Source organism: Astyanax mexicanus, chromosome 3 (genome assembly GCF_023375975.1).
Source record: "Astyanax mexicanus isolate ESR-SI-001 chromosome 3, AstMex3_surface, whole genome shotgun sequence".
NCBI lineage: Eukaryota > Metazoa > Chordata > Actinopteri > Characiformes > Acestrorhamphidae > Astyanax > Astyanax mexicanus.
Window position 1 is genome coordinate 29182095 of NC_064410.1, and position 12335 is coordinate 29194429.

The 12335-nt window shown below is 36.2% G+C and overlaps 1 protein-coding gene across 1 annotated transcript; it reads left to right on the forward strand.

The window, feature by feature from the left end:
* Nucleotides 1–1890: 1890 nt before the first annotated feature.
* Nucleotides 1891–11730, forward strand: si:ch211-171h4.3 (serine/threonine-protein kinase SBK1). Its single transcript, XM_007258224.4, has 5 exons — nt 1891–2127; nt 5150–5294; nt 6632–6834; nt 7668–10228; nt 11297–11730. Exons 1-4 carry the CDS (start codon nt 2062–2064, stop codon nt 8340–8342), a joined length of 1089 nt encoding a protein of 362 aa, XP_007258286.3. The 5' UTR covers nt 1891–2061; the 3' UTR covers nt 8343–10228; nt 11297–11730.
* The last annotated feature ends 605 nt before the right edge of the window (nt 11731–12335 follow it).

Genomic DNA, 12335 nt, shown 5'->3' on the forward strand with positions numbered 1-12335 from the left:
TTACTTTTCACTCAAGAACTTCCCATTAACTTGCAATGCTGCTTAAATTTAGTGGCTAAAAACTCCCACTACACTTGTTAACTACAACAGTGTGATGAGGACTGGATGTGGAGTGAGTGGAATGATTTACCTTTGGTTAGGGTTAAGATCAGTTTTAGGGTTAGGTTTAGGTGTACTATTAGTAGCTACAGTGAATATTGTCAATTGAAGGTTCTCACAAGTATAGTAAGGTCCTAACAATTGTAGTAAGAGAAACATGCGTGTGTGTTTATCATATGCATTTATTTATACAACTTATAAAATGTTGCTAATGTCTTGTTGAAAAAATGTAGTTTATGTGACAATCTGTATGAATCGAATGTGAACACTTTAAACTTACTTTCCACTCAAGAACTTCCCATAACCTTGCAATGCTGCTTAAATTCACAGACTAAAAAGACTTCTTGGCTACACTTGTTAACTACATTAGCTTCACTTCAAGGAAAGAAAGTTGTTGTTGAGCATGTGGTTATTAAAAAGTGACATTAACTGACATTTGCATGCATACTTTGTTAAAGATGAGCACCTATAAAGCATCAACAGAGGGATAAGGACTTACTAAATATAGAAATGTGTGTGTGGGTGTATGTTTATGTTTGTGAGTGTGTCTGGGGGGCTTGTTTTGCAATACTTGGAACAGGAACAATTTTTTGATAGCATTTTTTGATTTTGTGGGGACATTTTTGTGGTCCTTTACAAGTTTTGATGTTTTTACAAAAATACCTTTTAATTTAAAAGCTAAATGAGTGAAATTATTAGTTAAGATAAGGCTTAAGAATAAGATTTATTTTAAAGTTAAGGGTAAGAGTTGAGTTAGAGTCAGGATTAGAATTAGGTTAGGGTTAGGTCTTAGAGCTAAGATTAGATATAGTGTTAGTAGCTACAGTAAACATATGAATGTATATATAGTAAGGTCCTAACATGTATAATATGGTTCTCAGATGTATAGTAAGATCCTAACAAGTACAGCTCTGGAAAAAATAAGAGACCACTTAAAAAATGACAAGTTTCTTTAATTTTAACTATATGAAAACATCTGGAGTTTAATCAAGAGGAAGATGGATGATCACAAGCACCAGGAGTGGCATTAAGTTATCTAAAAGCAGTGTGTAAGACTGGTGGAGGAGAACATGCCAAGATGCATGAAAACTATGCATTAAATGCATTAAAAACCAGGGTTATTTCACCAAATATTAAATTAAATATTAATTTGTTTTCTTTGAATTATGTGAGATCTGAAAGCTCTGCATCTTTTTGTTATTTCAGCCATTTCTAATTTTCTGCAAATAAATGACAAATAAATGACAATGTTTTTATTTGGAATTTGGGAAAAATGTTGTCAGTGGTTTATAGAATAAAACAACAATGTTCATTCTACTCAAACATATGCATATAAATTCAAAATCAGAGAAACTGATTCAGAAACTGAAGTGGTCTCTAATTTTTTTCCAGAGCTGTATAAGGTTCCTTACAAGTATAGAAAGGTTCTAACAACTATAGTAAACTCCTCACAAGTATAGTAAGGTACCCACAAGTATGATAAGGTTCCTAATAAGTGTAGTAAGGTCCTAACAAATATAGTAAACTCCTCACAAGTATAGTAAGGTCCCCACAAGTATGATAAGGTCCTCACAAGTATAGTAAGGTCCCCACAAGTATGATAAGGTCCTCACAAATATAGTAGGGTCCCCACAAGTATGATAAGGTCCTCACAAGTATAGTAAAGTGCTAACAAGTATTATAAGGTCCTCACAGTGCAGTAAGACAAACATATGTGTGTGAGTGTGGCCATTTAGGAGTGAGGAAATGCAGACAGAGGCACCATGTGTTAATATAAAAACTCAAGTCGAGTGGAGAGCAGATGCAGCAGCAGGGTAAACATGCAGTAAAGAGATATATATCGAGTGTCTGCGCATGCATAAACAGACAGGGGTGACTGTAATGTTAAGCCAGATTTTCTGATTTACACCCAGCTAATGTACTGCGCTCCTGTAACCTAAATCTTGACTTAAGAGCCAGTGTATGGACAGAGGGACTAGACAAGATAACGGAACATCTCTACATTTCTTACCTACAGCAAAGATGACAGTAAGTTTCAATAATTCATTTTAATACAAAGTATGTTTTAATGGTTTCTGGCCTGAAGTCTACATATTATATTTTATATACATGTGTATACACTTTATACAAGGAGCATTTCAACAACAAAAAAATATATATATAAAAAAAACACTTTAAAAGTTATTTAGACACCTTTGTTTTCTATTTACTACTTTTTGGTTTTAATTGACACAAAGTCTGTCTATAGAATCGTCTATTAAGTTGAACCATAAGGACTCAACACTATATGATGTGATGAATGTGATGATTTTTGATGAGTTGTGCCATATGAAGCATTCCTTTTTTTATCTTATTATTATATTATTTATCATAATGCCATCCTGAAATATGATAAATATCTAAACAATAAAAAATATATTCTTAAGAAATAACTAGAAATACACACTATGTCATTTTGTTGAACTTACACAGACCAAGGTTCATCTAAGGTGTTCATCTTGTAAGCGCTTAAGTTAATTACATAGTTCCTGTTTCACAATCATTTAGTCACTACCATAAGTAGTACACCACAGGATATCTAGTCATGGTTTATCCTGACAAAGCATGAATTCACTTTCTTTCACAAGCACCGTGAGCACGTTGTGTAATCAAGGGTTTGTGTAGTCATGAACACAAACTAACAGAGAACGTCTGTGATATGTATACAGCCTACTTTTAGTAACATACCTCTCTGTCTTTGAGTCTTTAATCTACTGAGGTTAGTTGAACAGCTGTCATAGATCCCTCTTATGTAACTGGGCCATTCAGTTGACCACAGGCTAATAGATACACACTGATGCTAGTGATTAAAGTATATCAAAGCTATTTTAAGATTGTGCATTTAAATTGTGCTTCAATACTACATCAATGGTTTAATTTCAAATAGATGATTCTATAAGAGTGAGATGTTTGTCAATTGAGTGCTTCCAACAAATAACCCTATATTATTGTGATTTTCTAATACCATTTTCTAGTTATTTTATTTTAACCCTTTAAACACCGCTCACTTATTTGATAGAGCACAATTGAGTCACTTTATCTTATTAAAAAATGTGTTGAACTTAGCTTAACATGGATTGTTGTATGGCTAAAAACAATCCATTATAGGTAGTTTTCAGTAGCGGGTTTCAGTAGTATGCCTTTTTTTCTAAGATGTAAATAAATCACTCCACATACAGCATGTTGATTTTTGTTGATTATTGTTAAAAATATGATTTTTAGAAGTTTTGATTCATGGATTTATGTAACTTTGTACTTAACGACTGTACTTATACTAGACACTTTTTAATGTGTGGTTTGTTTTCTGATTTTACCACAAAGTGGCTGAAATTCTACAAATATTCAATTTATTCAATTCAATTAATTCAATGAAAGGAGAAATCCTGTCTAAAAAAATTGCTGTAATTGCTGATGCTCCCAACAGGCTTACAATGCTAATGATAGGGTCATATAGTTACCCATGCAAAGAAATGCCTGTTTTTACAGCATTAACAAATCTCAATTAATCTCAAAATAGCTCTAAACTTCATTGGTTAAATTCTGAAAGAAGTTTATTGACATTTAAGACTGAGAGACTTTGAAAGTGCACAGGAAGTTTATCCAATAAGAGTATTTATACACTTAGTACCTTCAGATAGTCTTCCGGAGCCACCATCTTGAAATTAAGTCAAGACAAGTTAGCTGACAAGCACAAACAAATACGTTGAATAAGGAAACAGATTTAAAAATGAATTATGTAGAAATGCAGGAATTATCATTTAATTCTAAGTATAGAAAATGCATATTTTAGTTGTTAGTGTTTTTTTTACACTCTATGGCATGAATGATATTTTGTGGGAGGAAAAATATAATTTTTGAAAGATTGGGAGTCCCTGTGGATATATATTACATTTCTATTTTGACTTTTGATAAAAACTGTTCATTTGATTTCAGTTGTTTTAGAGCAGGAAAGGCACTTAAAGCGAATGAAAAAACACTGTATTAGTCAGTTTACAACAAATATATAGTATATAAGTATATAAAAAGCCAATATATATTTCTTTACACCTTTATTTCCCACTTGTATGTCTCATTTTAATGAATATAGATAACATTCTATCAAGAATAAATAAACAAATAAATACATAAAAATAAGGAACGGTATGGAAAGGAGTAAAGACCAAAAAGTTTGGTTTGTTCCCTAAGGGAATCACTGTGCTATTGCGGGTTAAAGAATATAAGGAATAGATGGAGGTCAACATATATAATTTTACATTGGAAGGGCTAAATTACAACTAACAAAATGTATAGAAAATTAATAGAAAAGTTTCCAATCTATTATATATTCCAATTCTATTATATATTTATTTTGTATTCTAAACACATCTCTGTGTTTTTTTCATGCATGTCATTGCATCAAAGGAGGCTCTGCATATTTTTCCATACCCATAGTACCAAATGTTCTTTGACAGTCCCAAATATAGACAGTCAAAAGACATATGGTGATGATTGGATGGTTTGGCTGTGCAATCCCCAGAACTGAACCCCAAACGACTTACGCAACTACCAGCCTACCCATCTTGTCATCGCCTGGGTACATCAGTGTGTACTATAAGAAGAACCCAAGGGACGTAGGCTTTGCTGGATCCCTGGCCCTGCCAGTTAACCTCCCAACACTAACCCTGGGACTGCTCTTAGCATTGTCAGTCCTGTTTTTGGCCGCCACATACAGCTGTTCTTCCAATCCTATTAAGGCCCTTTCATACTGGATGACCTACTAATTGCTGATGAGTTGAATCAGGTGTGTCAAAGCTGGGACAACAGTCAACACACACAGAGAGCAGCAGTACACAAAAGCCCTGGCACTAGAGGGGAATACTAGCTGTAAATATAGTGCTAGAATAACTGTGTGTGAACGCAGTGTTAAAACGATGTGTCACCAGAAACAGGAGTCTTGTGAATAATATCAAATTACAGAGGAACTCGCTAATGTTTGTCGCGTTCCTCGGCTCCTCGGTTACATTTCTCACAGGCTGCCACGAGGGTGTTAGACGAGCTGTGCCACCTAACTGCTCAGTCGCTGACCATGCTGGATCCAGCCCATCACTTCCAGATCATCAAGCTCCTGGGTGAAGGGTCCTATGGAAAGGTCATGCTGGCAGTGCATAAGAAGAGAGGTGTGTGAGTTTCTGTCCGTCACCCTTTTCCTTTCTATCTTATCTTCACATTGATAATTTTAGCCAAATTAACACTTTTTTATCCTATTGTATTGTATTTGTAAGTCAAGGCACATTAAAATTTTAGCCACTAACTCAGAATAAACACTGATTTTTAAGGAATAAAGTATGAATGCATTAAAAAGTATGAGGTAAAAAATATTACACCAGTGCCTTCATAGTTCATGCAGTTATACCAAATCAAATCGAGGGTGTCAAAAGTATTGACATACATTTTTAGTACATGTTTAGGTAGAAATATAGATACTATGGTTTAAATACTTCTGTAGAAGTTGAAGTATCAACTCAAGCTTTATTAAAGTAAAGTAAAAGTGTAAAAGTACTGCTTTTAAAACTACCTAAAGTATTAAAATAAAAGTAATGTGTCATGAATGACCCAGGCAGGGAGACGTGGAAGCGGACGCAAGTGCAGGTAAAAGGGGAAATTTTATAAATATATATATAAATAAATAACAAAGATAAACAAACAACAAAGAACACGGAATAATAAAGTAAACCAAAACAAACGAGAGAACATAAACTAAACAAACAAGAAGTACTAATGATATAAACAAAACAAAGAACTAAACGAGAACCAGAATAAATACGAAACTAAACAGGTCAGGGATAAATATATACAAGGAAATAAACAAGAGGCTAAACTAGACAGGGAAAAACTAAACTAGACAAGAACAAATAAACTAAACAGGGCAAGGGAGAAAACAAGGGAAATAACAGAACAACTATGGAAAAATAAACCAGATACAAACAAGGGAAAAATAAACTAGGAAAACAACAAGGAACTAAACTAGATAGATAATGATGAGAAACGGATAAAACACGGATAAAACACGGAGAGACAAAACAACAGAGGTTAGTGCAAAGACCGACGAAGACAAAGTGGCACAGGGGATCTATTTATATGAACAGGAAACAATGAACACCTGGGGAGACAGGTAACGAGGGGCGGAGTTACAAATGAGACACGTGGTGGAAAACTACTGAGACAGGGGACACAGAGGAGCAGGGGTCACGTGGGAATAACACGCAGGCACGAGGACAGACAGGAAACAGGGTCAGGACATGACATAATGTAAGAAAAAAAAATTCCATTAAGAACAAAAGCTTAGGCCATGCCGCAGGGGCCTATAGTGAACTACCCATCCATCCACCACAAAAAATATATAAATAGATAGATACACATTCTTTTTGTGCAATTTGTTATGTATAGAGGCCCTCATGACAATTTTATTTCTAACTCCTCTGACTCTTTTTTTCTGATCTCCAAACCTGTGCAGGTACTCCCATGGCATTAAAATTCTTTCCTCGGGAATCTACTTCTCTCCTGTCTTTTCTGAGGGAGTACAATCTCTGCCTCGCCTACTGTGCTCATCCCTCTCTCACATCAGCTCTGGGCATTGCCTTCTCCACCCCGACCCACTTCGTCTTTGCCCAGCAGCCCGGCCTTTATGGAGACCTGTATGACGTCATTATTCCAGAGGTTTGTAGAAATCTGTCAAATCACCTGAGTAATAACATAGTAATAACACAATAGAATTAACATTACAATACATTACAAGAGTGGGAATGGCAATACACAATAACAACAAAGTAATAACATAAAATAACAGTCATAACTTTCCAATGACATTACAATATCACACATTAATAACATTGCACCAACATGGAAAATATCATAGCTGTAGCATTGTAATGCCATGTGATACATAGAGTAATGGCAGTGTAATAACACAATAGGAATAATGTTGTATTAAAACTGTTTTTATTACAGCAATAACTGTATTAATTAAATACTAATAAATACAAAGCACAAAGCAATAACAAATACAAAGCAATAACGCAATACTAATATCTCTATCATGATAATATTTTTTAACATGGTAATTACACATTAATACATGTAAAATAACATTACAACCACAAAATAGGAATAACAGTGAAATACAACAATATCTATCATAGTAATATTTAACATGGTAATAACAAACACATTAACACACAAAAACACAACCATCCTCCCTCCCACCAGTAACACAAAACCCTCTAAATAACCCCAACAACCCACATCCCCCGCAATGTCGTAAATCAGTGTTCAGGTATCTGGTAACAAGTAACTTCATGTTGTGTTTGTTGATTAGCTGTAATATAGCTACAATCATTAAAGACTTGTACATCTGATTTGCTATCACCATTAAACAGTAAACAGTTTTGACTCGGTATGTTATACTTTATGTATGTCTATTATTATTTATTAAATGTTGCAGAAAATCTGAAATTCCCTTTTGATTAGGTCTTTACTTCTCTTCTCTTCAGATGGGCCTGGAGGAGATCTGTGCTCAGCGAGTCGCCTCTCAGATCAGTGGTGCTCTTTCTCACCTCCACTCTCTCGGCTTTGTCCACCGCGACGTTAAGCCAGAAAACATTTTCCTGTGTGACCGGGACTGCCATTGGGTGAAGCTTGGTGATTTTGGCATGGTGAAGGCAGTGGGCACCAGGGTACCCTGTGTGTGGTACAGTTCCCCCTACTGCACTCCCGAGGCAGAGATAGCAAGGAAGAAGGAAGCGAGTGATTTGAGGTCTTTGTCTGTGGATGAGAACGCCAACAACAGAAAAGAGGAAACCCAGAAGACTCCAAAAAAACATATATTAGTTTCAGTAGAGACCAGTACAGACAGCTGGGCACTGGGAATCCTGATCTATGCTATGCTAATGGGAAAACTACCCTGGTCTGAAAGTGTTCCCGACAATGTGGCGTATAATGAGTACATACTATGGACTGAGAGGGTGAGGACTCTTACTGAAAACTGCAAGTCAAAAGGTCAGAGGGATTTCTGTCACATAGCGCCACAGTTCACAGGCTTCACCCCACTGGCATGCTCTATGTTTCAGGCATTACTACACGCAGACCCCAACCTCCGTGTGGCCACAGCAGAAGTAGCAGCATATCTGGGAGGAGCCTGGCTACAGGGTGATGATATTAGTGGGTGAATATTGGGTGCAGCAGCAGCTCAGCACTGGGTTAGAGCACTGGGCTATCGCTGACAGGGTTGTGGGTTCAATACCAGGGCTCGGGAAGCCGCCACTGTTGAGTCCTGTTGGGACCCGTAACTCTCACTTTATGTGTGTGTTCACTGCACAGATGGGTTAAAGACAGAGGTAAAATTCCATCAGTGCCATCAGTCACCAGAGTTTATATGGTTGCCATGTCTTGGGATGCATCGAAATAGAAACTTAAGAAGGCCACAAGTCAAACATATTTTTTTTTCAGGTTTTTATTAATTTGCCAGATTAAACAACCTAATTATATTTTGAACTAGAGTATTTTTTCCCCATTTTTCTCCCAGTGTGGCTATCCAATTGTCCCAACCCTTTGTGCGTACCCATCACCAATGGCGCCTGTGACCCTAGGACGGTGTGGAGGAGCGCATGCCTCCTCCGAGACAAGTCAGTCACCCCTTTTTTTAAGCTGCTGCCGATGCATCATTGCCTGAGAGGCTAGCACGCTTGGAGGAAAGCGCAGCGAATAGGTTCAGATACATGAGCTCACAGATGCCTTGTGCTGCCCAGCTCCACCTTTGAGCATGATGGGGAGAGAGCGCCATCTACCCACCCGGAGGGAGCAAGGCCAATTTTGCTTTCTCTGGGCACCAGCAGCTGATGGCAGAGCTACATAAACGGGATTCTATCCTGCGACCTCCCATTCGTAGTGGCAGCGCATTGTACACTCAGCGCCCCTGAACACTTTTTAACATTTTCACCACTTCAGCTAGTTCTGATTTGATCATGTCATCAACAAATATTTTTTTGCCGTTTTGTTAAGTGCATCCCTAGTGAAGAAGCAGAATGAGACTGGTGGAACGAAAGCAATAGCAAATTTAAATGATAGAAAAAAAATCGATCTTTATTGGCATCTGTTTATGTATTTAACAGATCTCTGTAATATCTTTGTAATTATCATTACAACTCTATGTACGTCTATGTAAATGTACACTATATACAGCATATGAGTGAATTAAGTTATCACGAGCACAAATTGCTAACATAGATGTTTTATTGCGCATACACAGTTTGTATAATCTGCACATAAAACATGGCCATGTCCAATGGCAGAAATTGGCTAGACATCGGTATAAATCACCTCCCAGCATTAGGTGGTGAAGATATACAACATTTCAATGATGGAATAAGTTTAAGTGAAGTTTGTGATGCAGATCCAATCGTCCAACATAACAGCTAACATCCCACGCAGCCATGCATCCCAGGGCTAAATACAACCAAATCCTCACAGCAATGTTACAACATCTATCATAGAGCTGCATGAAAAGAGTAGTGGTTGTTAGTTCAGCAAAATTAACCCTTTGGACAAATATAGTATCTTCACATTTTTATACAATGAACATAGAGTATATTGTGTTCTCTGGATTTTCTGTTTTATATTGCAAAATATATTGTTGTACCTTATAATATTCAACGTTTTCTTGTTGGAAATCTTTAATATCTGAAATAAAATGAACCAGAGCTCTTTCTTTGTTACTTATCTAAAAGAAATGTTGATATGTCAACTTCTTCACAAATATGTTTAAACCCTAGATTCTATAATTCTTCCTGTGTAAAAAATGTTAATACTTTTTCATACCTTTGAACATAAATCGTTATATGGTTTAAATAATCTTTGGTATTCTTGGGCAACATTGTATTAATCTGCCTTATGTGATCAAACATGACAGACTTTTTTTATTTACATGACCTAATTGGTGAAATTCGGTAAAACTGGATTATATAACATTAAGATTAACATTAAGAGATTTTTTAAAATTAGAATTTAATACATAAATAAAGTAAAGTTTGGATTTAAGGTATTTACTTAAATAGTGGTTAAAATCAAGATGATTATCTACAATGCATTTTTATTTGAATCTCAAAATAAGGTGTTAGCAAGTCTGAATAAGGTGCATCCTATACTGTATGTCTCTGTACTTATATTGCTCTGTAAAAGTATTTTCCCCATACAGATTTATATTTGTTAGTTTTTTATCATACTTGCATTTTTCAGATAAACAAAAAAAACTTTAATATCAAACAAATATCACCAGAATAAATATAAAACACATTTTGTTTTATTATGATTTCATTTATTATGGGAAAAAAATATCCAAACCTGTGTGAAAAAGTATTTTCCCCTAACCCTAATAACCTTTGGCGGCAACAGTTACAATCAAGCATTTGCAATAACTGGCAACGAGTCCTTCACATCTCTGTGGAAGAATTTTGGTCCACTCTTATTTACAGAATTGACTAGGCCATGCCAAAATTCTTCGCTTCGTTTTCTTTTTTAGAGGTGCTGCTGCAGAACTTGTTTGTGTGCATCAGATCATTTTCCTGCTGCAGAACAAGAAGTCCTGGGAATCAGTGTTTTTTTTTTTTGTCTTTTTGACTTGGAACTCTCTTATGCATACAATTTTCGACCTCTTTCTTATTAAGGAATCATTAACGCTGAACATAACTGAGACAGGTGAGGCCTGCACCTCTTTAGATGTTGTTCTTGGTTCTTTTGTTACCTCCTGGATTAATTATCCATGACCTTTTGGAGTAATTTCTGAAGGCCAGTCACTTCTGGGAAGGTTTATCACTGTTTTGTGCTTCTCTTTTTGTGAATAATAGCTCTCACTGTGGTCCACAGGAGTCCCAAAGCTTTAGAAATGACGTTGTAACCTTTTCCAGACTGATAGTGTGAGAAAGCGACATGTTCCCCCAACCACCACCAGAGGGCCTGGACACTGCAGTGGAAGAGCTGGTGGATCTGGGGCAAAAAACTCCAAGTCCCAGAATCCCCAGCAGTAATTAGTGCTAATTAGGCTCTGCTTAAAAACCCCAGCCAAACCTCAGTGCACCGTCACACCTTTGTAGAGGGGTGACCGGTAACAGTGGGTAAAGAAGAAAAGAGATTAGAAACAAAAGAAAAGAGATCTTAAAAGAAGCCACAAAAAAAATAAGAAAAGATCTCAAAAGAAACAAAGGCTCACAAAAAAAGAGATCTTAAAAGAAGCCGCAAGAAAAGAGAAAATATCTGTGTTTCTAAGTTTTGTTTTTCAAGGAGCCTTTTCTAAGTTTCTTTAAGTTTCATTTCATTTCCTTTGTCTGGGCCATGCCATGTGGCAGCAGATCCTTCGTTTGATTTTCCCGCCCTTTTTCCACTGCCACATTTAAGGCCCTCATCCAAAGCCACTGCACACGCTCTCAGTAGTGCAGTGGTAGCACACCCGTCTGCAACTCCAAAGGTTGGGAGTTCTAACCCCGGTTCAAGCACTCCATCCCAGATCTATCAAACCATTTACACAGACACACAAGTAATATCAAATATATTGATAAATAAAAATAAATAAAACAACTCTGCATTTGAGTCCACCTCCCCACTAAACCGTAACAGATAGATGTCTGATATATGACATTGTTTTCTTCTTTTGTTTTTTAGATCTTTTATCTTGCTTCATGTTGTTAAACAGGTTATATTAAAGTGATTTCTTGATTCTACAGGTCTGCTTTCCAAAAAAATGCTGTTAATCACAGTTAATTCACTTTTTTTTAAATAGGGCCAGATTGTTTTGGATTACTTTTTCCTTAATAAATGAATGTATTTGTTTTAAAACTGCTTTTTGTCTGAAAATAAAGTTTGCTTTATAATCTGTAAAAGGTATGAATTTTTTTTACCACACTTTATATTCAAACTCAAAACAGTTTCTGCTATTCTGAAATGAATTGGGCACGATGTCTTGTATGTGAACTATTAATGTATGTGAGTTAAAAGTAAGAACAAAAACCTGTAAAGAAGCTCCTCTCCAATTTCACTGACATGCAGACAGACATACATACATGATGTCCAGGTCCCAGCGAGCTGCCCCAGATTTAAAAATAAACCAGCACACCATTTATTATACAGTAGTCCCTATCATCACCCTCAGCCTTCTCACTCTATCTGTGTCT